Source organism: Micropterus salmoides, unplaced genomic scaffold, assembly GCF_014851395.1.
Source record: "Micropterus salmoides isolate LMB-PRFRI ecotype aquatic unplaced genomic scaffold, ASM1485139v1 Ms_hic_scaffold_147, whole genome shotgun sequence".
Taxonomy (NCBI): Eukaryota; Metazoa; Chordata; class Actinopteri; order Centrarchiformes; family Centrarchidae; genus Micropterus; species Micropterus salmoides.
The window spans coordinates 47,042-75,000 of record NW_024040563.1 but is presented as its reverse complement, the minus strand read 5'-3'; the positions used below and the strand labels follow the sequence as shown (position 1 = coordinate 75,000).

At 40.9% G+C, this 27,959-nt stretch overlaps 2 protein-coding genes across 4 annotated transcripts; both read left to right on the top strand.

Annotated features, from left to right (window-relative positions):
- Window positions 1–3,288: 3,288 nt before the first annotated feature.
- Window positions 3,289–10,129, top strand: amd1 (adenosylmethionine decarboxylase 1). Of its 3 annotated transcripts, XM_038719498.1 has the most exons (9): window positions 3,318–3,406; window positions 3,509–3,616; window positions 4,622–4,748; window positions 4,900–5,002; window positions 5,179–5,221; window positions 6,362–6,506; window positions 6,660–6,752; window positions 6,834–6,989; window positions 7,108–10,129. In XM_038719498.1, the coding sequence occupies exons 3-9, from the start codon at window positions 4,632–4,634 to the stop codon at window positions 7,249–7,251; spliced, it is 801 nt and encodes a 266-aa protein (XP_038575426.1). In that variant the 5' UTR covers window positions 3,318–3,406; window positions 3,509–3,616; window positions 4,622–4,631; the 3' UTR covers window positions 7,252–10,129. The 3 variants fall into 3 exon arrangements, with proteins under 3 accessions (XP_038575423.1, XP_038575426.1, XP_038575424.1); XM_038719495.1 differs by lacking the exon at window positions 3,509–3,616 and having other exon boundaries at window positions 3,289–3,406; XM_038719496.1 differs by having other exon boundaries at window positions 3,509–4,748.
- Window positions 10,130–16,636: 6,507 nt separating this feature from the next.
- Window positions 16,637–26,441, top strand: rpf2 (ribosome production factor 2 homolog). Its single transcript, XM_038719494.1, has 10 exons — window positions 16,637–16,785; window positions 18,596–18,728; window positions 20,731–20,768; window positions 21,069–21,108; window positions 21,212–21,293; window positions 22,416–22,492; window positions 23,611–23,710; window positions 23,823–23,925; window positions 24,080–24,224; window positions 25,821–26,441. The coding sequence occupies exons 1-10, from the start codon at window positions 16,763–16,765 to the stop codon at window positions 26,004–26,006; spliced, it is 927 nt and encodes a 308-aa protein (XP_038575422.1). The 5' UTR covers window positions 16,637–16,762; the 3' UTR covers window positions 26,007–26,441.
- Window positions 26,442–27,959: the final 1,518 nt, after the last annotated feature.

Sequence of the window (27,959 nt, the reverse complement as noted above, 5' to 3'; positions counted from 1 at the left end):
TGATAGGCTGATTAATCGGACTGATCTCTGGCATTTTGAGATAATTGGCCAATACGTCATCTTAGATAACAGCAGATCTAATCTGAAACCATTAATAGCTAGTGTTAAATATACACTCTCCAGCCACTTGCTATGCCAGGTTGGACCCCCTTTTGAGTGTATATTGTTGTAGAGGGAATAATTATAGAGAATAATGCAGCTGAATGACATGTATATTAGATTGTACTCTGCATGAAATAGTGGAACTTTACATGACTTTTCTTATTATATCAGCCACCCTGCTCTCTAAAAATCTGCAGTGGCCATTGAAAAACCCAAATGGACCACGCTATACGTTAGCTAGCACTTTGCTGACATTTGCTATTTTAATATTTGACTAAATCAATTTCCTTGAAGACTCCTTGCATTGTTATAGGTATCAAGTGTCTCCTTCTTAACCATCTTCAAGATGTGTTTTCCCTTTCAACCATAGACTATATATAAGGAGTGGGCGTAGTCATCGTGACGTCACCTGTTGGTTTGTGGACTGCTGTTTTGAAGCCTCGAGTTTGGCCGATAGGGCGCCGCCATGTTGAGGGTCTCTCTTATCCACGGCTCCATTACAACCCCTAATTTCCTCTAAATGGGACCATAATTTACTAAATGAACATAATTTTCTATTGAAGACATGAAACTAGTGATTCAGACCATAAACTCATTATGAAATTGTTTACTGGGGCAATTATTCAGCTGAGAGAACTCCTGACTGATTGAGGAATCTTCTCTGCGGGAAAAGCCGGCAACAATCCTGCTTCCAGCCCATGATCATGTTTTGATTCAGATTGTACATGAAGAGGAGGAGCTGTTGCAGTCCATGTGTTTGTGAGAGAGGGTTGAGCGAGAGGAGGGGCTGAGTCAGTCTTTGCGCGCAGATTCACAATTTTTAAATGGTAAAAAATTGCAAATCAATATGTGGCGGTCAGCATTGGTAATTTGGCAGGACGCCCAAAAAAATCCATGTATAGGAAACACTACATAGCATATCTAAGAACAGGAAGGGGGAAAGTTGACCGAGGATCTGCCGGGTACCGAGGTAGATTTGTCACATTACAGCAGGTTGTTACAGCAACTATCCTCAATGGAACAGTGCTGAGGATGGATTTGAGTTTAAGAGTGTGATAGCTTTGGGGGGGGGGAAGCTGCTCTGCAGTCTGGTGTGGCAGCAGAAACTTATACACTGTACCTCTTCCCAGAATGCAGCAGGGTGAACAGGCTGTGGGTGGGTGGGTGGGTGCTGTCCTTTAGTATCCTTTGGCCTCTGCAGGCACCTCAGCAATATCACTTAAACTGCTCAGAAGATCATTGGTACCCATCTCCCGAGCATCAATCACCTGCTGCAGAGCCCTCCAGTCCTGGGCCGTGCACATCCCATGCCAGTTTGTGACGTTCCCAGTGCTTTCCATTGCTCCTCTGTAAAAGCTGACAAGAACTTGGCGTGGGAATTGACCCTTTGCTAAGCCACGCCCCAAATACACAGCTGGCCAATCACAGCTCAGTATAGGACTTGCTCTAACTGAGGTCCGACAATTTCGTGGCTGCGCTCCGTTAACTCTAATGCAAAAAGTCATTTTCTAGCTTTTATTTATTTTTTTGGCGGTATTTTTCTTAGATATGGTCAAACGCTGTTCCTGGGGCTCTTGTAATAATTACAGCAGCTACCCAGAGAAGTTGATAGATGTACGATTTTATTCTCTTTTCAAAACCTAAAATAAAACCAGGACTCTAGGACTTAGCAACAGTAACTAAGGGGGGCGGGCTTAGCAAAGGGTCAATTTGGCCTTCTTAAGCTTCCTCAAAGTTTTTTTTTTTTTTTTTTTTTTCTGAACTTTCTTCACGAGCGTGGAGATGTGAGTTGAATCAACAAAGCTTGCTCAACTGTTATTGGAGCGCAGAGCAAAAGGAGGCGGGATGTAGGATTGGTCAGTTGAGGTTCCATCCATGTGTTCGGTGTTTTAGTTTTTTGCAAATATATCTAAAGGCCAGTGACAATGTGAAGCTGTGCTTTTTTTTTTTTCTATTTTTTTTTTTCTCTATCAATGATCGTTAGGCAGATATGCTCCAAGTTATCAATCAACACCAGTAACTTTAAAACTTGGCATTTCACCGGTCTAATCTTTAAGGTGGCATTTGTGTTACTTTGGTTTTCTGATCCACATGTACCGTGCAGGATTTTTGTTGGGTTGCTGTGTAAATGAAGCCAGGGTGGGATCCAACAAGGTTCACTGGCCAGACTGGAACTACGTAGTCATGTAGTAGTGTGTCTGGTTTGTAGACCACCCCCAGCTATTTATTTTCTTAATATTTATATCCGTTTACACATTTCTGGTGGAGTAGTGGCAAAACTTAGCAGATGGACTTTCTTTAGTGTTATCCCAGGGTTCCCCCACAGCCTCATGATATTTACAGCTCTTTCCCCTCAGTTTTTAATATGCTCGGTTTTTACAGTGCATAACCATAGGCGGGTGGAAAGCTACGTAATTTAAGTAGTTGGTGAATAACTGACTTACTGCTTACACCTGCTCTCTGACCAGAGCTGTCACTGCCAGTTAAGAGAACTGGTGCTGACAGTCTAGTCACTGTCACTGAGGTACATTCCTCATTCAGAGGTTCCCTAGAAAAGGCTGTAGGTTCATTGTTCTCAGGAGCTGAACGTTGCAATATTTGCTGCTTGTCAGTGCCCTGCGGGCCCAGGCTGTACTTCTTACTCAACGATCTAGTTTGCCCAGGCTGCTCTCCAAGGTAGTAACGACGTGACGCAGCTGCATTTGTACCGCAGCTGTGTGGCACAAATGTGAGGTTTGTGTGTGTGGGGGGTGGGGCAGTGACATAAGCAGCCTTACTGCCGTTGGCGGTGTTGTCTCCCACAGCCTGTGATTTTCTGTTTGCCAAGGGACAAGGAAGTGGGGCCAATGTTCAAACAACCTAAATCCATGTTACCCTGCAGCTTTCCTGCACCTAGCAAGTACTTCTTCCTGTCAGTCTGAACCATTTCTTCTTCCAAAATGTAGCATTGTGAGGTTTCAGGTCAAATGAATACATACATCTGCTGTATTTCAATAGACAAATTACAGAAATGTCTTAATATCTACTGGATGTTGCTTTGTTTTGTGATAGTCCCCCTATAATTTCCAAAAAACAGAATCTCTCCCTGTTAGGACTTTCACTCCAGTACTCGTACAGTACCAACAAATAAAAGGTGTTTCTTCCAAATTGCTAACAAGTTAATAATAAAATATGGTAAATGAATGCTAAATGTCTCTTTTCATTTCTCTTCTTCTAGGTTTGAGTGGGACAAACTTTTGGAGAATGTGCATTGTTTGATCATAAGTGTGACAAAGTCTGACAAGCAGGAAGCTTATATACTCAGGTGAGTGCTGTGAAATCACATACTAACTAATGCTGCCTAGTACATGCTCAATCAGTAGGTTCTGTATACTAATGAACGATTTAAGTATGCTATTTCCAGCAGACTGTTCACACTGAAGTATACTCAAGTAAGAGTCATGTGACTGCATCGGATGATCGCCATTGCAGTCTGAAGAGGCTCAGTGCATTTTGGGGCGGTTGAGTATGTCCAGTAAGATCACGGTTCTTGCTCAGAAATTCTACACAAAATCCACATACTTCTATACTAATACTCAATTTGCACTAACCGTACCGGCCAGGTATATTAGCACCTGCCAAAGTATATTTGGAAACCCACTTTAGCATGCAGAGAAACACACAGATGTTGTATATTACATTAAGTGGACATGGTGGAAATTTTATATTACGGAGCAACAGTGAACGACCACTACAGATGTCACTCACTAACATTAGTTTCGGTGTCGACCCACATTCGTCAAAAATGGTAAAAACACTAAGGTGGAAAATGAGCTAGAATAACCTACTGTCAAAGCAAATGGGCTATGATATAGGCCTACACCGCTACCGTCCCCACTGGCCGCCGCAGTTACACTGTATTAATCAGTAATCTGTCATCTATTAACAGTCCGGGGAGCTGGTGCGTCGCGGTTCTGTCTCTCGGATCGATTTTGGTTTCTGTTTCAGAACCGTTACAGCCCTGATACATAGTATGCTCTGTTTTCCTGCTGATTAGACGGCAGGCAGGATTAGACACCTGTAAGCCGCTTGCCGTTGACATCACAGTCTGTCTCAGGTGAAGAGAGCCATGGGCACATGCATTACATTCTGCATAGTCTTCATTGTTTTATTTATTGTATAACCAAGGGGGATGTAACAGGTGTACATGTTTCAAGGAAACATCTATATTTCCAAGTGATGTATGCAGTTCCTGTTAATACGCGTGAAGTGTCTGTAAGTGGGAATTGAATTCTTAATCTTGGAAATGTTGGCACCATGCTTGACAAATTACTACACAGGAAGGGGGTGGTAGAACAAATGCTGCCTTTTGATCTACAAATATGTTTGTCCCGGTCTTAGATTAGATTGTTTCACCTCTGGGTGTAGTCATTAAAGTATAGCAGGACATGGGTGGCAGCAGAGCCACCAGTTAATCATCACATGTGTAATAAAGGAAACGGTAGAGCTGTTTTACACCTCTCCTTCATTCCTTCCACAGTGAGAGTAGCATGTTTGTCTCCAAGAGACGTTTCATTTTGAAGACGTGCGGAACCACCCTCTTACTGCAAGCACTGGTGCCTCTGCTGGAACTCGCCAGGGAGTACTGCGGTTTCGATGCCATCGAGGTAGGACACACACAGCCTTGACTATATGTAACAGCCTACCAAGCTAAATGCACATGTGATGAAATACAACATTTGACTTGGTTTCTGTAGCCATCACCTGATGCCCAAAGCTCTTCTCTCACATTTTGTGTCTTTATTTTGTTTTTTACAGAATTTCTTCTACTCCCGCAAGAACTTTATGAAGCCAACCCATCAAGAGTTCCCTCATCGAAACTTCCAGGAGGAAGTGGACTTTCTCAGCCAGATATTCCCAAGTGGGTAGCATTATATAATCTTAGCACCGCCCTCCTTTTAGTCGTTCCCATTTTTCCTTCCTGAAAAATGTCCAGAGAATGCATCTGAAACCAAAATGGTACTCCATATTTGAGATGGTTTCATGTAAATATTAACCATAAGGACAAGTAAAACAAATTCTTTTTGCTTCTTCTAGATGGCGCAGCCTACTGTATGGGACGTTTGAACTCTGACTGCTGGTAAGCATCAGTTTCCTGTACTGGTTGAATCGTCATGTGTTGTCACACGGTGTTGCTAGTATCAGTAGGTGTTTTTGTCGTAATGAATACTGAATTATGCTCTCCACTGATTTTTGTCCTTGGAAGATGTTTGTCTTTTTTTTTCTCCAAAGAAAAGGCCAAATAAAAAAAACACAAACACTAGATAAATGAAAAGGCAGCCAAAGATTGTAGAGGCTTCTGTGTTGTTGAGTTTCAGCCACAGCAGGATATTGCGCCATGACATTTGGATTTTAGCAGAGATAACCACTGTATCTAATTCAATCATGAGACTGGGGTAAAAAGGTCACTCCTGTTCTCTGGCTAATTCTGCCAGTATCAAAGCTCTTTCAGAACTTCCTGTACAGCAGTGGTCGGCAAAAGTCAGCAATAATATCTGGCCCATGGCCAGATTACTTAGGCAGCGGCCAAAATAAAAATGATAGCGGCTGGTGCTGAAACAGATCTCAGTCATGACAGCAAAAGTTAATACCATAATCACTTCCTCTTAAGGGATTGTGCCTACAAAATAAAAGCGCAAGATTGTTTTCGCAGCAGGACTTTATGTTCTGTTTAATTGAGAGCTTTTACTTTGAAAATATCTGAAGAAAATTCAGAAGAAGTCTCTGGCTTGCTTGACACACCTCTGGGAAAGCAGAGAGAACGTGAGATGCGATTCCTCTGACTGAGAAACACGGGAACTTCCTCTGCCTGGAGATACCGGGGACATGAAAATAAGCTCCATAAGTTAACGTGGACCAGTCACTGGGACGCACACACTCCTGCACATGCTTAACTGTGCTTGATGTAAAACGAGTTCTTCATGATCAATTTGTTGGGGGGGGGGGGGGTACTAGCAGCAAGCAGGGATTTAACACAACCCCTCAAACGGGAGTCCTGTGCACTACTGACTGAGCTAAGGAGGCGCACGGTACGTAATGGATCATTAATAATCAAATGACTGTGTTCTGGGCTGCCATCTAATGACTTGAAAAAATTTGGGCTGATGCCAGACTTATTTGCCGACCCCTGCTGTACGGTCTTGTCACGGTTAAACTCGGCGACGCTTTCTCCTGATTTGGTAACGGACCTTAATAATCGTTCACTGCCTGTCGCCCACAGGTACCTGTTTACCCTGGACTTACCAGAGTACTGGGAGAACAAGCATGCGGATCAGACGCTGGAAGTTCTGATGAGTGACCTCGATCCAGCCATTATGGACCAGTTCTATATGAAAGATGGTGTTTCTGCAAGTGATGTCACTCGTGTAAGTAGTTTCTGTTTCTGTCAACAGCACATGTAAGCTGTCCATTGTTGTGATGGGAACACGTTAAGGTTTGTAAAGAATTCAGTTGGTGGGCAGACATGGAGGGTCTAAAACATAAATCAGCGTTGACCTATTCTTCATTTCTTGCTGCAGATGAGTGGAATTCGTGACCTGATACCAGGTTCTGTGATCGATGCCACAATGTTCAACCCTTGTGGATACTCAATGAATGGAATGAAGACGGACGTGAGTGTGTTTAATCTGTTGCCTTTGTTGTGACAACGATGTAAACATCTCTAACGTGGCTCTGCATGTTGTCTTCTCCAGGGAACTTACTGGACCATCCACATCACCCCGGAGCCGGAGTTCTCCTACGTCAGCTTTGAAACCAACCTGTCCCAGACATCGTACGATGATCTGGTCAGGAAGGTGGTGGAGGTGTTCAAGCCAGGAAAATTTGTGACTACGCTTTTCGTCAATCAGGTATCGCTAAAATACATGCCTTCATTCATTCACAGTGATTTTTTTTTTGTTAATTTTGTTTGTCACAGAATAAACCCGTTTTTGTTTTTTCCCTCTCTGCTTCCATTTGCCCCTGCAGAGCTCCAAATGTCGCAGTGTCTTTTCTTCTGCCCAGAAACTCGAGGGCTACAAGCGTCTCGACCGCCAGTTGGCTCAATTCAACGACTATAATTTTGTCTTCACAAGCTACGCCCAGAACCGCCAGCAGAACCAGCAGAGCTGAGGGTTGAGAATGAAGAAGAGGCGTAAAAAGAAAGGCAGCCGCTCGGGGCTCTCCCCCTGCGGCTGGCTTCACCCCCCAGTAGAGAGCTTGTCGTCCTCCTGCCCCCCTCTCTACCCCCTCCTCTTCCCCTCCCTCTGCTGCCGTCGTCGTTCAGAATCTCCCGGTGCTGACGCGGTAGCGAGCCCTAGTTTAACCTCCAGTTTGAGTTGTTTGCATTGTTGTACCTGTGACTTAGATCTCTTGCATGACGGCTCTTTTCTCTGTTTCGATATTCTAGCTCACTCTTGCTGTGATCTTGAAGTGCATGTAGAGGAATTAAACACGCTCTGTTTGAGGCTGTCCACCTCTACCCAGTACAACGGTCCCTTCCTGCAGGTGTCCCCCCTCATCCCCCACAGACAAGGCTTCCGCCCGCACTAGGCCAGGGCCCTGACATGCTCAGATCAGTCTGCCCCTTAATCAGCTCAACTCAGCTTGTCCATTAAAATTCTCCACCTAATATGACAATTGGTATTTATGAATCGCAACCACTTCTTCAGCGCACTTAAAAACCTGTTTACTCATGGCAAAAGAAGACATTTTGTCTCAAGTTTCATTGAATGTATAAGTCGTGGTAAGCTTTTGGCCATTCCAAACATCGTCGGGACATTTTTTTTGAAGTTTCTCTGAAAACGAATGCCATACTTGATGTTTAATGTCGCACTATTGGATAAAATGTTTTCATTGGTCAATGGGCTCTTTGGTTGCTGTAAACTGCACTTAAGCAAAATACTTCCTGCTTTTGCTGGGCTTCGAAGCTGACCTGCATTCATCCATTTGTGCTCCTCCACCTCGACAATCACATACTGTAGTCTTGTTTCCCCCAAATAGACAGCCTTTAAAGTTGTATGCCTGGAAATCTATTTATGAATCATTATTGTTATAGCGGGCTGTGTCTATAGGAAGGTTCTATCCTATACACACCCGTCATATTCAGCACTCTTAATTTTCCACATTTACATGAATTTAAATGGAAAATGTTCAAACTGAATGTAGCACTAGCAGTGTAAAGCAGCGGCCTGCCCGCCCCCGCCCCCCCCTCCTGTCTTTCGAATGTACACATCTCTAGAGAAAAGCCTGGACCGGGTTTGAGCTGAATGTACGACTCCAGGAGAGCACACCCCCACCCTCCTCTACCCACACACATGCACACACAGCGTTCACAATGACCTCTGTCGACCAGCCATTGTCCAGCTCGCTGCAGGTCTCGCCCTGCCAGAGTCAGACTGTCAGCTGGCCCCAGAACCGTGACATGACGAGAGCTGGCCCTCCTGGCTGCGCCCGCTTTGAATGGGAAATAATGAATCAGACACTTTTTGCTTAGTTGCCCAGCAAAGCATTTTTCTTCTTCCCACATAATATCCATCCTCTCTCTGACTCTTTCCGCCCCATACAGAAATCTGTAGGCACACAATAGAGGCCCACCAGTCTGAGCATGCCAGGGTGATCCCGGATCATTCCACATGTAACTGCTGCATAAACTGCCATTTTATTAAATTTATTGTGCCCAGACATTTTTTGCAGTGAATTGGTCGAAAATGTGACACCCATAGCAGTTTTTCTTTTTGTTTGGATCAATGCCCTTTTTGTTCGTTGAGGGGGGGAAAATCCTGTGACACCATGGTGCATGTGACTACTAGTGCCGTGTTGCTTGACAGTGTAATGTAGCACCGTCTCTTCCTCCTCTTGTCAGTAATGTGCTTCACCTTCCTCTTGTTTTACCAGCTGAAAGTGTAGTTGCAACTACCGCATCCTGATGTGTTTTGGATAGGCGGGTACTCTTTCCTTTAGGGGCTGGTTCAACATGTAATCTTATTTCAAGTGCTGAATGCAGGTTAGGTTTCTTATTTATTACTTCATGAAACGTTTGTCAGACGCCCAATGTTTGTTCTCTCTGCCTGCCTGCCTTCAGTGGCGTTCACAGTGCTTCTCCTGCCAGAGAATGCAGTTTGAATTGGGGGAAGACGCGGCGGGAATCTAACCTGCTTTCAGCCCTTTTCTTTGATCTGCGATGATTGCATCAGCACCTGTAACAGTGCATTAATCACCTAAGGCATCTGTGAGCCAGTTGGAACAGTTCATCTTAGAACGAGCAGTGAAGTTGACACTTGGAATAGTTTCTCTCTAGTTTGTCTATCATGGCGTTTTGGAGTGGCTTCATTCTTTTCCTGAGGACCAATTTTCTGCTCTTGCATGAACTACTTTCAACTTGCTGTCAAATGACTTGGGTGATCTGCCGTGACTGTAATGGGTCCTTTTTTTTAAAAAAAATAAATAAAAAGTCACTCATTTAGGGGATTTAAACTGTTAAAAAAAAAAAATTTAAAAATACTGAAGCAGTTTAATGCTGACTGTTCCTAAAGTACATTTTAGCCTTGTTGGTGTGAATCATTGCTATTTTGTTTTATATTTTATACAGTGAACTCAAAATGCATTTTTGCAGTTGAATGGTAATAGAATTTTATACAAAAAATATTTTGTATTTTGCTGCGGACCAATATATATATTTCCCCCCCCCCTCTTGTCCAAATGTTTATTTTGTTGAACTAGTGTTCAAAGCAAGTGTGTTAAGGGATGACCTTTTCAAAGCTGACTAAATCATGTTTTTATTTCACTTTCCCTTCCTCTGTGACTCTTCTGAAATATTCCAGCGGAAGGGGAAGTAAAAGCCTCCCCTGGGTGACATGGGCGCAGTTGCAGGATCTATCAGGATGTACTGAAGGAGAAACTTTGCTGTTCTAATTCTTTCTTTTGCTGTTCTTTGGATGGTCAAGATGTGCTAAATATATCTGTGCTATGAGCTTGATGCTTCAATAAAAAAATATACTTATCCGTGCAACTGTGTTCTTTATTTGAATTTTTTTTTTTTTTCAGTCCAGAGCATTTAAGAGCAAAATTTGTAATTGGATGTAACCATAGACTTAAAAAAAAATAAAATGTATCAAGATAAAAAGCTCAACAGAATAAAAAATGATTAATCGTCAGTGCAGGTTGGTTTAGTCACCTCCAACACACAGGTCACTATGTTCACTTACAGTTGAAATCAGAAGTTTGCATACACTATATAACTCACTCACTTCCTCTTTTATGTCCGTTAGGATTACCAAAATTATTTATATTTGCTAAATGCCAGAATAATGAGAGAAGGATTTATTTGGTACCATTGCCTTTAAACTGTATGACTTGGGTCTTGAGGTGTTGCTTCAGTATTTCCACATAATGTTCTTAACTCATGATGCCATCTATTTTGTGAAGTGCACCAGTCCCTCCTGCAGCAAAACAACCCCACAACATGATGCTGCCACCCCCGTATTTCACAGTTGGGATGGTGTGCTCAGACTTGCAAGCTTCCCCCTTTTTCCTCCAAACGTAACGATGGTTATTATGGCCAAACAGTTCGATTTTAGTTTTGTTAAACCACAGGACATGTCTCAAAAAATGAAGGTCTTTGTCCCTGTGTGCATTTGCAAACTGTAATCTGGCTTTTTTGTTTCTTTTGGAGTAATGGCTTCTTCCTGGCAGAGTGGCCTTTTAGCCCATGTCGGTACAGTATCCGTTTCACTGAGGATAATGACACACTCTTACCAGCTTCAGCCAGCATCTTCACGAGGTCTTTTGCTTTTGTTCTTGGGTTGATATGCACATTTCAGACCAAAGCATGTTCATCAGTGGGACACCGAACCCGTCTCCTTCCTGAGCAGTATGATGGCTGGACATTCCCATGGTGTTTACACTTGCTTATAATTGTTGCACCCAAGGATGAACCAGACTTGTGCAAGCCCACAATTCTCTTCCTGATATCTTGGCTGATTTGTTTTGACTTTTGGGATGTTACACAAAGAGGCAGTGTGTTTCAGGTGTGCCTTAAAAAGCATCCACAGATGTGTCTCTAATTAACTCAAATGTTGTCAATACACCTTTCAGAAGCTTCCAAAGACATGACATCATCATCCGGGCTTTCCAAAATTGTTTAAAAGCATTGTAATCTTAGTGTATGTAAACTTCTGACTTTGAAGAAAGTAATGAAAAATGGTCATTATTCTGGCATTTAGCAAATATAAATAATTTTGGTAATCCTAACGGACATAAAACAGGAAGTGATTGTCTGATTTCATGTCAGACAGTGAGGAAAAAAGCATGTGTCTTTTATATAGTGTATGTAAACTTCTGGTTTCAACTGTACCTTCTGCCCTCACAAGCCTCCCTGGGGATCCTGCACAGAAGCAAAAAGTTCAATATTGGTCTCTCATCAGACCTCAGAAGCTTCTTCCAGCTGACTTCAGTCTTCAGGGAGACCAGGGTACCAGGGTCAATGTAATGAATATGCGAAATGATCCATCTGTGAAATTGCATGTTATATCTCATTTATTTAAAAGCCAAAGCTCTTTAGTTGCACAGTTGAGAGCTGGTGTTCCTCCTGTGGCCATTGAGGCCAGTCCATTCAAAAACGTTCAGGAGGAAAACTGATTGTGTGAGCTATGTGATTTATGAGAAGTGGAAAGTGAGTCCCATTTTTTTGTACTGTGATTTATGATGCGATAAAATGGCTCGACAAAACTGAAATATTCTGATGTACACATGATCAACAACTGGAATGGTTGTTGAATGTTGATAGAAGTTTGCTAACCCTGGAAAAGGAGGCAAGATGCTTTTGTCAATTATTTATGTATTTTGTTATAGACAAAGATTGTCTGATGATTTGATTGTTAAATATGTTGTTTCTCCATATTTTTTTATTGATTGAATGCAAATGCAGTTCTTTGGTCCTGGCTTATATGATCTCATTTTGTCTTACACAACTCTTCATCAGACCACAAGAAGTTCAGTTATGGGGTGCAACAGGGATCTGAGCTAGGCCCTTTCCTCTTTTCTATTTACATGTTGCCCCATGGTGTATTCCTCAACCGTTACAAACTAGGTTCCCATTTCTATGCAGATGATACATGGCTTTACATTTCCATTGAGCTGACACCTGTCATCGGCCGGTGAAACTGGAGAATGCAAATGAGAAATGATGTCATCTAACTTCCTTCTTGTCGTGAATAAGAGGAAAAAAATACCAAATGATAAAGAGGATCAGGTTTGACTTGTGTGAGAAATGGGAAATAAAAAGCAAAACAATGGAAGGTGGAAAGCCTGATTAATTGTCGCCCATTATAGAAATTACGCGGAAAAAATGTAGTTAAGATTCTACAAAACCAAACAAATAGGTATACCGGGTAAATAAACTTGTATTTATTTTCAATTTAACTCTTTTTAAAAAATCGTATTTAAATATCTTTTTATATTTCCCTACGTTGCTTTTATGTTTTATCTAAAGCAATTTGAATTGCCTTGTTGTTAAAATGTGCTATGCAAATAAACTTGCCTTGCCTTATCAATGCTATAAAAGTGAAATGCTAATTCTCAGACCAAAGCAGATTAACAATACATTTAGTGATCTCAGTATGAACACAGCTGTTTTTACAATTTCACATTGCCAAGATCCATTCCATTCTTTCCATGGCTGACGCTGAAACACTTGTTCATGCTTTTGTCTCATCTAAGCTTGACTATTGTAATCCACTCTCTGCCTTACCTAAACAGTTAGCAAACTACAACATGATACAGTGCAGAGCTTGATACAGTGTTTTCCTCTGAAATGTACTGGAGTAGAAGTATAAAGTACAGTATTGGAAAATGGTAATCCGCAAGTTAAGTACAAGTGCATCAAAATTGTACTGAAGGAAATAAGATCAGCCCCCAGATAATATCTTTACTCTGTTTTGGGAAATGTAGTTTTGGAAAAATAGTTAATACATACATTTCAGATGTTTACTCAGTGGTGGAAAATGTATTCAGATGTTGTATTTAGTAGTAGGAATACTAATACCTGAGGGTAGAATTGCTACAAGTAAAAGTCTTGCATTCAAAACATGGACTTAAAGTATCAAAAGTAAAATCACGTATTAGGCAGCAGAATGACCCCCATATGCAGTACTCAACACAGAGTGTGTTTGAGTGATTGGCACACTTTGAGCATTAGCATTAGCATTAGCCATTGGCTGGTGGACAAAAAAGTTAATTTTGCACCCCTACCAGAGTATATATCCTGTATGTAAAACCTTGATCCTAGTAAATGTAGCTTTTAAATAAACGTAGAGAGGTAACAGTTACAATATTTGGTACGGAAAAACTATAAAGTAGCATAACAAGTACCACAAAATTGTATTTAAGTACAGTACTTGAGTAAAGTTACTAAGTCACTTTCCACCACTACCAATACCAATTATACCAAACAATTGCTAAATAAATACACAAATGACTCACACGAGCTCCTAGCTCAAGAAAACAGAAAAAAGTCCCTGCACTGTGGTATTTACACTTGTTGGAAGTGAAGGGAAGAGCACACCATGCAATCACCACTGTAGGGCCAAAACTCATTAACCTCACCAAAACACTAATGTTGGAGTTGCTGTCCAATACTTCAAGTCCTCAGTCATCCAGGTCATGGTTTTTCGAGGAAGGTTAAAATCAAGAGTAATTGGACTAGGATGAAGACAAGACGTTTTACCTCTCTTCCAAGGAGCTTGGCAGGGAATCCCCACCTGTGGTGTCCTTATCAAGGTGATGTGAAGTTGTCTTTTGAAAAGTGATCTATAAATGAAGATTATTATTTTTATTATTACTTTCACGTGAGGTCAGATTAGTTTGTTTATACCCCACTGTTTACCTTATTATCCCTCTGTGTTTCATTTTCATGTAGTAAGACATGCTACCACCTGATGGACATCACATTACATTACATTTCCTTTTATCCAAAGCGTACATTTGAGGAACAACACACAAGCATCAAAAAAGCATCAATACAGTAAGAGATCTCCATGTGACAATAGATACTAGTAAGAGCAGCAACAAATATTTGTAAGAGCTATTACTGCGTATGACATCAATGGGATTTTTGATGGTTAGGTTGATTGGTGACCCTAAATTGTCCTTGGGTGTGAGTGTGAGCGTGAGTGGTTGTTCGTCTATGTGTGGCCCTGCGATGGACTGGTGACCTGTACCCCGCCTTGCGCCCGATGTCAGCTGGGATTGGCTCCAGCCCAATGCAGGATAAGCGGTTGACGATGGATGGATGGATGGACGACAAATAAAACTCAATCAGCAACAGCAAACTACTTTCTTAAAAGAGAAAGCAAGTATGTAACAAGATTTAACTGAAAACACAACACTGAACACTTAGCTTAGGGAAACACTTTTAACACGCTCCATCCTCCAAGGGAGTAAACACGAGCCTACTGCTCCACACTGCTGTCTGACCCTAATTGGTCCACTGACCACATAGGTGTCACTTACACTGGGGACGCTGATGACATGTCCCCACTACATTCTGAAATGGCTGATTTTGTCCACATCACTTTTTGAAAGCATTTGTTAAAAGTGTTCTGAAAAATAGTTTGCAGCAAGAAATGTTAACTAACAAATGAAAACGTGCAATGCAATACAGTTTTCCCTCATATAAAACAGACATTTCCACCATAAATTGGAGCAGAAAATGTCTCCAGAATGCAGAAAATTACGAGTTTAATGCTCAAAATCTTCTGGGGGAGGACCCAGAGACCCCCCTCACATATATTTCTGCATCAAATATTTTATCTAAATAGTGCTAAAAATCTTCTTGTCTTGTTCTCGTGCCAGAGATGCTCACAAGTCTTTGAGCTGGAGTCAAGTCTCTCGTGGTTATTACGAATGTTGTATCAACTGCTACGTTCAATCCAGGCTGCTTATAAAACTGCATAGCTATAAGGTATACTGTAACTGTAACCTGTTTTTCACTTACAGAGCACAACCATGTAATGTGCAATGCAATTATTGACGGCTTATTAAATACTGTAAGTCAACACACTCCCCAGACTCTTAAACCCAGTGTAACGTTAACTAAATAAAACTGTGACATAATCAACAATAAATCTGTCTGTTTTTAATTTACAGAGCGCAACCATCCAGCCTAATGTGCGTTGCAACAATCCGTCTACAGTTAATTTCAGCTTATAAACTACTGGAACTACTGGAACAACCTATTTGCGTTCAGCGCGTCTTTGTTTGGGCCTTCTTTGAAGTTTTAAAGTCAAAGTTTATGATGAATGGCACAGCAGCTGCCGGTGTTGTGCGGCTGCGCGCAGCAGATGCTACGTGTTACGTAGGCAGGTTATAGGTAACGGGGGGAGGGGGATGTCTCGTGCATTGTCACATCTCATAACCAAAATGTATCTTCACGCCCCTAAACTGAGCCCTTATGTCCCCAGCACTTTTCAACCCAAAGTGACATCCTTACTAACCTGCTCTGCTCTGCACCAGCTCCTCTCTAATAGGCTTACTTACACTCTCCACCAATTAGTGAACACTTTTGAAAGGCATTTTATGCATGCTACATTCTCACTGGGCTGAGAACCCCTAAAGGTCTCATCCTAGAATCGCCACTGTTGCAGTAATGCAGGCAAAATGTCTGCAAGTAGCAAGTTCAACCAGTCCAGTTGCCCAATGAGCTACCCCAGATAACCAATGAGTATATGAGTAATATTCACAATTCACAATTCACAGGGGCTTCACATTCCTCACCAAAACCTACAGAACTTTACCTAATGTGGCAGCAGGGCTTGTAGACTAGAACATATCTCCTAAACACAGGTCTAGATAAAGCCTACAGTTGTAAGCAAATGCTTTTAGCATGTTCACAAAAACAAGCGATTAGATTATCTTCTGTTTATGTGAACATTCACACAAAAATTGGATTTCCTCAGGAGTAAGTGATGTCAAATAAACATAAAGTGAATTTGAATGGTCAATTCCACTAATAGCCACATCTCCCCCTTACTCATAGACAAATAGCAAGGAGGTGAAGAGATGAAACCTACAATGTTGATAGTGCATTCTGGACTTCATCAGTCTAGGGTATTTTAAATATTAAATAAATACATAAACGGCCTGTGTGAGCCGAAGTGTTAGAGTTTAAATAAAACATAAGAAATTTTCTTTGCAAATGCTGTGAGATCAGTCATTTCTCCTGAGCAGCTCACAGTAAGCTCACACAGGTAGAATGTGTCCGAGGTGACGACGCAGTTTTCATTCCCCGCCCCTGCAGTCGCCTGCAGCTCACGTTAGACTATCAAGTCGGCGAAAGTCAGCCGCAATCATCTCGAACGCACCTATTGACCGTACAGAACAAGATCCAGATTCAGATTCTGGTTCAGATACTTGGCAGCATTTCAAAGTGGTTCTTTCAGTCTGTTGCTCCCCCTAGTGGAGAGTTTGTGCGGCGGGGTGCAGCTTTGACACTAGATGGCGGTAATTCACTAGAAGCAGGATATCAACCACCGTTCCACCAAAGAAGAAGAACAACACCAATGTTGTCTTCCTCCTCCTGAATTCACGTGGAAGAACCGCAGCGTGATTCTGCTTTTGCGGACAGGAACACGAATAAAGGCAGAAAATGACGCAGTTAGACGGTATAATGTAAGTTTGACAAGTCTTAGGAATTTGCTGTCTTCCCGTGTTCTGTATGTATACTCTACAGGGTTAGCTTGTTCAGTGCTCGTGAAACTAAATCTTGTAAAGACCGCTAACGTTAGCCTAGCATGACGCTGGTCCGCTAACGCGAGCTTCACGTATAGACAGAGGTTGATGTTTACATCTACTTCTAACGTGAACGTGAATTTATCAGGGCCGTGGTCGACACGAATAGCTCGGTATCTACTTTCAGTGAAAATCACACTATGTTGAGCTAGGGCTGGGCAATAAAACAATAATGATAGTTATCGCAGTATAATTTCTGAACTGTCAGTTAACGTTACTTCATTCAGAGTTTGCTGTGTGGAAGGTCAGTCTGAAATGCCAAGGGAAGAATAGAGCACAGGAATTTTATGATAAATATGTATTACGGTTGGATATTATTCTGATTTGTACGTGTTTCAGTTATATTTCTTCTGCAGACATAAAGGCATTCTAGTGATATACAATGGTAAGCACGAAAAGTATAACTATTATCGTACAGCAGCTAACGTTACACTATGGAGGGAGCTGTCGTTAATTTTAAGTGGTGTTAACTCATATTTAATAATAAATAATATTTATTAATAAATTAGGCCAGCAGTAACAAGATAGGCTGCCAAGATAGTAGCCTACTCTGGTTATAATCCAGTACTAAATAACCATAGGCAGGTGAACTATATACTCCTACACCTAGGGCTCTACTTAGTTTGAGGGGTGGGCTGGACTATTGAATTGCCAGATAACTTTTTTAGCATGAGATGACAAAGGTTTATCCCTGTTTTATTTGCCTAGCAAAGGGTAGATGTTAATAAATTGCATTAAATTAGGAAAAGGCATTATTATTGCAAAGTTTATTTTATCATTTCTTTTATCATGTAGGGCTGCAACTGACGATTATTTTCATTCGATTCATTTGTAGATTATTTTCTCGATTTGGTCTACAAACAGTAATCACTGTTTTTCCAAAGCCCAAGATGATGTCGATCCAAAGATATTCAGGTTACTGTCACAGAGGAGGAAAGAAACGATTATCAAAATAGTTGCCGATTAATTTAATAGTTGACAACTAATTGACTAGTTGTTGAAGCTCTGGTGCTCATCTTAGTCTGTATAGGTTATTTTAAATATCAGTAAATTGTAGAGTTCCTTAATGAACTCTTTATTCCTTTTAGTTTATAAATTAAGATCAAATCAATTTACTGAAGCTAAAATAGTGTTAATATGGCCCATTTAGCTTAACAGGGAAAACCATAACAGAATCATCATTTAAAGAAATCATCTGAAATGTAAAAAGTATGAATGTTTAATAATTTGTGAAGCTGTAATGTTATATCATAATTACTCAAATTAGGATAGGCAAAGTGGTTAATTACTATATCAGCCACTTCTTTCAACAAACTTTCTCTCTAGCCCAATAAACACTTTGAAATAGTTTTATATTTAAATTCAAGAGTTTAATTTAGCAAAGGGTAGAAAAATTGTGAGATCAAAGGAGGTGTAATGTGGGTTTGCCCTTGCTTTCAAAGCTCACCATAAACCGGCTGTAAAACTGATGACATTGTTGATTTCTACAGTACAGTGAGCAAAAATAACCAGCAATATTAAAGAATAAACAATTAAAAGCTCCTGAGAATCAGTGCCATGTTTAACATTCCTTTATAGTTAAATATCATTATTTTAAATATATCGGGACTCTGATGAGATGATGATGTTCTGTAGCACTGAACAGCACTGGCAGCTCGTTATCTTCCCCTGTGTTTGTGTGTATCCTCAGAAAACCCAAGACAAAGCGCGCCAAGCGCTTCTTGGAGAGCAGAGCGCCCAAGCTGACGGAGGATGTGAAGACTGCCATGATTATGAAAGGGGGGAACACCAGTCAAACCATCACCCAGGCCCTCAAGGACATAGTAAGTAACCTGATGATGCGCTTGCACTTGCGCCCATCTGTGTGCCCATGGGAGTGTTGGGCTTAAAATGAGGTGTGTTCAGGCAAATTGTTGGCGCATTGCTGTCTTGAGGCAGCAGAAAGCAATTGCACCATTGACCAAAAAAATACCCAAAAAACACGCTTCTTTTTCATTTTTAATGCAAAAAAAGTATTTATTATTGGTCACTTGACAGGCACATGGTCTTGTTATATCACCATTAGCAGTAAAAAGAAATACATGGTTTCCACCAAGGCAGTAAAATGTGAAGTTTAGCTGCTGATCTGAGCTTCTCTGCTGTTACCATTTTATTGCCAATAATATTCATCATCTGCCTCAGGAAGGTAACGGCACATTTCTGTCCACGTAACGAGAGAGAGAGAGAGAGAGAGAGAGAGAGACTACATGAAGTTTACACCACAAGCAAAAGCCAGCACTAGAGAATAAACCAATCCAACTAACGCTGCATATTTTTCTACCACTGCTGTAAAACTTTAGCTGCCTGATGCTTCCATGCTCTACGCTAACGTTACGGTTTTATCAGCTTTCTTTTGCATTGCTATAGTCTGAAAAACTTATTTACCTGTCCAGCAGAAAACAGACAACTTCAGCACCACTTTGAAAACATCTGTCCCACATTATAGCCTTCCATCTGGGAAAATCCACAACATCCGTGATTTCTGCCGTCAGATGTTTGTATCTATCCCGACTCGTCTGGCGTCATGGTATAAAGATCCACACGCTGGCGGCTCTCGTGCTAAATAACACGTGTGTGCTCCTTCATTTGTCCAAATGTCACTTCTCTTCTAATAAACCAGAAGACTACTCACAGACTGTATATTACTAGTATTATTATTATTTCCTCTTCTTCTTTGTACATATTCAATGTAGTGACGGTGTCTATACTACCGGAATTGTACAAGCAGAAGAAGAAAGCCGTGATGATGAAACGCGCTCTGTGGCGCTGTTTGTTCGTTGACGGCTACGGTAGAAACATAACGACAAAATACAGCGACCTCCATAGAAGGGGGTGCCCGCGGTTATGTAGATAAAAAAGGCTCATTCTAAGGTAATAAAAATATAATGGTTTTTATACACCACTGAAAACATAGTTGTATTATATTGCATTTCTGTCGATAGATCCTCAGAAATATTACACACTGAACCCTTAAGAAAGACGCTGCCCACATTTACACACAAGCCAAAGCAGAGGTAACTTCATTATTTAAATCTCCTGACATGCTGACAGGATTGGTCAAGATCTAATGTTAATTAATTTTCTATGTTCTTCTACACACCCAGAAGGTGTCACACACAGTCCAGGTTCATACAATGAAACAGTTTGGTGGAAAGCAGCCGTCCTCCTGATCAATTCTGAACTCCATCAGAGCGATTATTTCAGAGAGTTTTCTCTGTCCTGTCATGTCAAGTTTATAACTACAGTTGTTTTTGTTTTGCTGCTTAAATGCCCATGGTATTAGCTGTGACTTTACTGCACACATGGGAATGTTTAATGACTGACAGCAGCCTCTCTAATCATGAAAGTAAATCGTTAAAGGAAAACTCAAAATAAAGAAACCACTGTTGGTTGAGGGATGTGACCCACGACCGGTTCATCATAGTTTCTAATAATGCAGCACAGTGTGGATCCAGATGTTAGAGGGGAGAGCATCTGTCTGTCTGTTACTTTACTGATAAACCAGAGAGGCTGCAGAGGAACATCAGGCTTCATGCTCAGAGATGGTTTTTATATCACGTCCACACTTCTGTCCCCCTCTCTGCTGTGAGTCTGCCATTAAATCAGTTTTTAATATTGTGCCCTTCATTCGTCATTATAATAGCAATGCGCCATGGTGCAAGCACACCTGGCTTTCAAAGGGAAGGGGAGTTGACACTCTGATTGGTTAATTGCATGTTAAGCCCAAAACACACCCAGAATTCCAGACTAAGTACAACCCTTTTAAATCTTTTTCTTTTTCTGCAGTATGCCCTAAAGAAGCCCAATGCTGTGCTGTACAAGAAGTAAGTAGTTTATATCTAGTTTATAAAAAACACAGGGGGACTTAGATCCTGTCAAAAACAATATTATTTTTTAACTGAGTCCTATGAAAAATTTTGTTATGATGTGAGTTTGGGTACAGATAAATCCTTTACAAACCAGCAGAATCATTGCTAAACTGGTAAGCTAATTAGATATCAATTCAAAGATGAATTTGACTGAATATAAATTGTTCGTGTTTAGTCAGCACCATTAGTCATCTTTCTATTTGTTAGGAAATGTTTGAGTGCTAAAGTCTAATAAGATCTGTCCTTTCTTTTCAGGAAGAACATAACACGGCCTTTTGAGGACTCAACATCACTGGTGAGTGTACCAGAAACATAGAACACCCCAATTTCATTATGACAGTTAAATGTCTTCAACATGTTTGTTAGTAGTATTACTAATCATTTTAACTCTTCATCAGGAATTTTTCTCCAAGAAGACAGACTGCTCTCTGTTTCTGTTTGGATCCCACAACAAGAAACGGCCCAACAACCTTATATTTGGTAAATACTCTTCTCGCTCACTAACTTTTAAACGTACATTAAAAGCCATGTTATTGTGTATTTTTTTTCTACATATTTCCAATTGAATGTACAGTAGATAATTTCTATAAAAGCACCTGACATGCACCCGCAGCAGTGAACATAACGCTTCAGTTCACATTAAAGGGGAAACAAAATGAAGCCCTCAGCTAAACTGAGTGATAATAATTACAGTGTGGCAGTTATGGGGTGTATTTACTTTACAGTTTTCATAAATAATTACAGATCAAATAGCCTATAATTAATAATAAATTAATAATAAAAATTAAAAGCAGATTTTGCATAATCGGCTAAACTATTCCTGGATTCTGCACTTGACCTGCTCAGATCAGACTCTAACACCTGTCTCTCTGCTATGGTGTACTGCACTTGGGTCTACTAGGTTAGCTGGAACAAAAAAAACCCAAGGTTTTGGTAATAATAGCTTGCTGTTTTAGTTAGCCTACACTAAGACTATGAGTATGAATAAAGACATGGAGCTTCTCTCTCTTTTTCTCTCTCTCTCACACACACACTCTCTCACACACACACACACTCACAGACTTACGCACCCATGCCCGCCGTTATCTCTCCCCCATCAGATTGTCCCTCACTCATGTCATTGACAGAACTACATGGGCATTCATCCTGCCTCAGCTGTTCCACTTCTATCCATTTCTTACATAACTGTAGCTTTTGAAATGACAGCCTGCTTGTCAGACATCTAAACAATTGACGTAACGCAACTGCGACCCCCCCCAACCTCTCGTCGCGCACCGCCTACACAGCTTCTGTTAATTACTATCGAAGCTTCGAAGCTCAAAGAATGACATTCGGGCCAGATCTAGTCAACTCGCATGTTGCCCAATATCTGCTTACTGTCAACATCATTTTTCTAAACCCTAATCTGTACACCATCCAAATCTGTTGTTTGCAGCGTGGAAGAAAATGTGTAATATCAGCAATGGAAAGAAACGTCTTCCTGTCTGTTAACTGATTGTGCTTTCTTCTTAAAGCTACATGCTTCAGAGTTCATCAGATCAGTTTAGAGTGAGGACAGGTCAAATGATTTGTGTGTCATTGCTTCTTTTGGTGTGTTTGCAGGTCGTCTGTTTGACTTTCACGTGCTTGATATGATTGAACTTGGAGTCGAGAAGTACGTCTCTCTGAGTGAGATCAAGGTAATGGCTGCAGTTAACGTCTGTGTTTTCTGTTAAGGCAAATTGGATTTGCAGTCTTGTTGACAAACTAGTGTGCATAAAGTGTGCGGTAATAACTGTAAAATGAATGTTCTGCTGCCCTTCTCCCTCCCTGTGTGGTTCCTGGTCCTGGGAGAAGCATTATTCTGCCTTTTCTTCATTTCTAGTCAGTTAAAGCCATGGTCAAGTTCATTTCATCATGTAGTGTCCGTGTTGTTGCTATGGTTACCTGCACTTTGATATACCTGGAGCACTGATTTAGAGCAGTGGTTAAACTGTTAATTGGTGAGTTATGTTTTGGGTGTCCAAGCAAACCGCTTTAGAGGACACCTGCCAGTCAGAAATAGGTATTCTTCCGCACATGGGGTCTTAGGGCAGATTTTATTTCAAAGGAATAGTGCACACTTAATAAAAATAAAATCTTTAGTAAGAATAATTATCTTAATTGAAGGCAAAACTTTCTTTTTTTTTGTCTGACAAGATATTTCTTCTTACCAGGCGGCTTTTATATTAGAGAATTTCACTTGTTTCAACTTTTTTTGGCCTTAAGTAGCAAGTGAAATATTCTTGTTCTGTTTGGCAGATAATTTTGCTTATTTTAAGTAACATTTCCCCCATTGTAATGCTTTTTTCCCTTGTTATTGAGAGCTCAGTTTTTGCAGTATAACATCAATCTCATGTCTATGTGTAAAATATGGAGCAGGAAACCGCTACCAAAATATAGGTACCAAAACCTCTGAACACAGATCTTATTTGTATACAAAAAAAGACGTCTGGAGCTGTAGCGTCAGTCGGTGTGTGGGTATATTTTGGGTTTGGGTTATACAGACGCGATGGAACCAAACCTGGCAACCTCTCTGTGACGACCAGACTTGCAGGGTCACTGCACAAAGCTGTTGTTCAACAAGAAATTGTTTCAGCACCAAACTCCTCATCAAACCACGAAGAGTTGTTTTGTTTAAAGCGTATACAAACAGATGAAATGTAAATGTGTGGGCTGACCGTGCAACAGTTTTCCAAACAGAAGTATAAAAGTGACATTTCTTCTTCCAGTGATAAAACCACTCACTGTCCCCTAAAATCTAGTTTCTCTGTTGCAGACCAGCAAATGTCCTGAGGGGACCAAACCGATGCTTGTGTTCGCAGGAGAGGCTTTTGATACAGACAATGAACACAGACGTCTGAAGAGCCTGCTCATAGGTATACACTAATTCTACTCGGTATTTGTGGTTCTAGATGTAGAGGTGGGTGAGGGTTGTGTATTTTTGTTCTACTACTATCAGTCTGTCCATTTCTTTGACCCACCTTTCAGACTTCTTCAGAGGTCCCACTGTGTCTGCGGTGCGTCTGGCAGGTTTAGAACATGTTCTTCACTTTACTGCCTTGGATGGGAAAATCTACATGCGCAGCTACAGGTATAGAAATATAGAATTGGTTTTAAAAATCATGTTTGCTTCTGTCATGGGTCAGAGTACTGGATGGGTTGTAGAATTTTGGTATGAACCAGCCACGCATATTTTCTTTGCTAACATTTACTCAACAGAGAGATTGCTTGTTATGTCGCTGCAGGTGTCTGTTGAAGAAGTCCGGGTGCCGGACGCCGCGGATAGAGCTTGAGGAGATCGGACCATCATTTGACTTGGTTTTAAGAAGAACACACCTGGCTTCAGATGACTTGTACAAGTTAGCTCACAGACAGCCCAAGGCTCTGAAGGTAAAGATCACTTGGATAGAATTTGTGGACATCTCTCCTGACTCTGTCAGCTTTCCTTTGATGGGAAAAGGGAATTAAATTAAAATGAGAGGTATTTGTCCTGGGAAAATGTTAAAATCTTAACAGGGCTTGGATGGAAATGTCTCCCACGGTTACAGACTTTGCATGACTTTTACTGGTCACCGGGACATAAAAACTACATGAATAGAATCAACATTAAAATCTGATAAAAATCGCTGAGTTTGACAACTTTGCCCCAAAATAAGGTTTCAAAAGTGCTTTTCCCGACCGGTTATACTGATACTACACATGCGTCATTCGTCAGTTCATAGCGGTATGACGTAAAACACCAGGGGAAGCTCGGAAGCGAGAGAAATATCACGGCAAATCCGCGTTATAAGAGAAGAAGAAAACAGTAAACAAACAAGCATCGATACAAATGCTGAGTTTTCTTAACTTAAGATGCTGCATAGAACACAGTAAGTCAGAGGACTGCAATAACCTTAATGACACACTTAGATTATTCAACTATTTATTTTAGTTTTTGCTTAATGATGCTATTTGACCAACAATAGTGTATTGATTAATTACAAATATATATTGACATTTAGGATACCTCTCCTCCACTCTGTAGGGCAAGAGCCTGCAGGACTTAAAAATAAGGCAAAAACATAAAATAAAAAGTGTGCAACGTGTTTCAGCGTCGTCAAGGTAACGTGATAAAGTGGCAAAGTGCTGTCCCGTTCCTGTTTACAGCATTTTGAGCCCTTGCAGCCTCTTAAACTCAATCACTTTCCAAGTGACGTCAGTAAAGTCTGTGAGGGTTCAGGGCTCAGGGTTTAGGGGGGGCATTGGGATTGGGCCTCTGACATTAACACACCCAGAAAAATTGATGGGTGACTTTGCTGTCCTTGGATCCTGTTCACCATGGAAAGTTGAGTTTGTCCTGAAGGTGGCGCCAGAGGAAAGACATTATTGTTCCTCTGCACAGTTACCATTTTAGAACGTCTTAAACTCTTCATCGTTAGACTTGGCCATTCTGAGCTGTACTTATCTGTGCTAATGCTGTTCATGCTAACATTAACAACAAACCCTTTACACTTCACCCCTTCACTGACCCTCTGTTGGCACTACAAACTCATCCTGCACAGCTCAAAAATGTTCAAACCCACAAAACTTCTGGAAGAGATCCTTGGGAAACAAGTCTGTGTGTGTGTATATATGTGTGTATATATCTAGAGAGAGAGAGAGAGAGAGAGAGATTTCTCCATTTGATGTGAATATTCATGAAATACTGTAGCTTCAGATAAAAGCTGGAACAAGCTGATGCAGAATATACTGTCCAACAGTGTAGAATAAGATGATTTTACCAACTGTGGAGCTTCTTTAGAGAGGTATCAGTGGTGGGAAAGTAGTGCCTGTGGTATGAATTGACAGTTTCTTTGTGAGTATTTAATGGAGGTGTGTTGAGTAAATCATTAAAGTCTCCAAGAAGACCAAAATATGACAAAACATCTGGCAAAAAAGGTTGTCTGAATACAAAGTTAAATTGTCAAACTGACACGTCATTAATGTTTCTCATTTTCACTGTTACAGCCCAAGAAGAAAAAGAACATTTCCCATAATGCCTTTGGTACCAAGTTCGGCCGGGTGCACATGCAGAAGCAGGATCTGTCCAAGCTGCACACACGTAAGATGAAGGGCCTGAGGAAGAGGAAGGGAGAGGCGGCCGCTGGAGACCAGGACGGACAGGCACCCAAAGTGGCCAAAGTAGAGAGCTGAGGTCACTTTCACCACCTGTGCACACAGATTCATGTTCAGTACCTGTCAGTGTTTATCACATTGTTATTGTGGACGGTCACCTTGTTTTTAAGACTGGTCATGTGCTAATCATTGGCAGCTTTTACAGCCATGCCAAGTATGTGAGCAGCCACTAAGCAAAGAGGATGCAGATCTATTATTCCTGCCCTTATTGTGTTTCTATCCCCTGTGCCATGTGACTTTCAGATGGTTCTTTATCTTAAGAATCATGAATGTGTTCACGGGCATCCGAAAAGTCCATCAAATGCTATCTATTGGTAGTTCAGTGGTTTCTTCTATAAGTGTATAAAATGGGATTTCTCTGGCAGCACTCACTTTAAAGGAAATAAAACCATCTGTAAACTGTGTTGGGCTTTTAAATCTTTAATTAAAAAATGTATTCCTGTGTTCACTGTATCTGTGTCCCCAATGACTTCTGATTTTGTGTTAAGTCGGGCTTTATTTGCTTACATTCTGGTTCTCCTAAACAGTGTTGAAGCTTTATCAGTTTTGTAAACGCGTCTTTATCCTCAGCTTTATTTTAATTCAACAATAATAACATAACACAAGGGCTCACTGTCTTGCATTAGTAATAATGTGCCGTGTTTCTGGGAATTAAATACTAAAAATGGTTGATTTGACTGCACAGGGAGTAGATTAGTACCATTTTCAAATGTACTTATGTGGACCCTTTTAAATGCACTTTTGGGATAATTCATAGGCTTAATAATTAAAGCTGGAGGGAATTTCCAGAACACTATACTTGAATTTGAGGGAAATCTTAAATGAAGTCTTGCTTTGTTGCTTTAAATGATGGGACAAAAGATCATAAATATGCTTTCATGTCCTACATTATGAAAGAGTGATGTTTGACTGCTGCTAACACAAGCTAACAAACGGTAACCTCAATGGTTACAAAGTACATGGTAGTTTTATCATTTTACAACACAAGGTTGTATAATGAGATTAGGTTAAAGTTCCTTTTAAGCTACTCTCAGAAAAGTTTTGAATTGAAGAATCTCACAGCCTGAGGGAAGAACCCGGTCTGCAGTATGCTGCTGTGACAGCAGATACTTTATCTCTTGCCAGATGGCTGCCAGGGTGAACAGGCTGTGGCTGGGTGGGTACTTTCTTTTAGTAACCTTTGAGCTCTGCAGGCACCTCACCGATATCACTGATGGGATGTGTATGATCTGAGTGGTTTTAATTACCTGCTGCAAAGCCCTCCTGTCCTGAGCCGTGCACATCCAGGGCTAGACTTGCACAAAACATCGGCCCTTAAATTATAGACCATCCTTCCTTTTAAGTGCTCAGATTAGGGGTGTGATGAAACACTTAGCCCAAGAGATGTAACATTGCACAAGATTGAGGCCATGACAACAAGACAAGAATATATTTTAATAGGCCTACTATTTAGAAATAAAATGCATTGATGAAATAGTTGATAGGGGGATCCTGGGGTCCTCCCCCAGAAGATTTGGAGCATTAAACATTACTTTTCTGCATTCTGGGGAGATTTTCTGCACCAGGGAAGCACAAAATTCAGGTGGCAGGTGACAAATCACAATATAAAACTATAATGCAGTAATTGGTAACTTATTGTTTTTAACTTAAGTTACTTTTTTCGACAACAGAGTTTTCTTCTATATTTACATATTTACATTGCATTTATATTGTGCAAATAAACCTTTCTCATAGCATTTTTATTTGTTAATTAACATTTCTTGGTGCGAGCTATTTTTCAGAACATTTTAACATCTGCTTTCAAAAAGTGGTGGCTCGCCTACATGTCCCCAGCGTCCCCAGTGTAAATGAGCCTCACTCCCTGCTCCCTACGTACAGGTTGAGCTACTCCATGCTTGCCGCTTCACCTCCACTCTCCTCCTGCTCACTCTCTCACTCAGCCCTGTCACTTTGTCACTCGCTAACACATGC

Bases quoted from the DNA above. Each gene is read 5' to 3' on its own strand.
- amd1 (XM_038719495.1), top strand. From the start codon at position 4,632: ATGTTTGTCTCCAAGAGACGTTTCATTTTGAAGACGTGCGGAACCACC. The intron at 5,222-6,361 runs GTAAGCATCAGT...TGTCGCCCACAG, and splicing joins CGTTTGAACTCTGACTGCTG to GTACCTGTTTACCCTGGACT. The intron at 6,507-6,659 runs GTAAGTAGTTTC...TTCTTGCTGCAG, and splicing joins CTGCAAGTGATGTCACTCGT to ATGAGTGGAATTCGTGACCT.
- rpf2 (XM_038719494.1), top strand. From the start codon at position 16,763: ATGACGCAGTTAGACGGTATAAT. The intron at 22,493-23,610 runs GTAATGGCTGCA...TCTCTGTTGCAG, and splicing joins TCTCTCTGAGTGAGATCAAG to ACCAGCAAATGTCCTGAGGG. The intron at 23,711-23,822 runs GTATACACTAAT...CCCACCTTTCAG, and splicing joins TCTGAAGAGCCTGCTCATAG to ACTTCTTCAGAGGTCCCACT.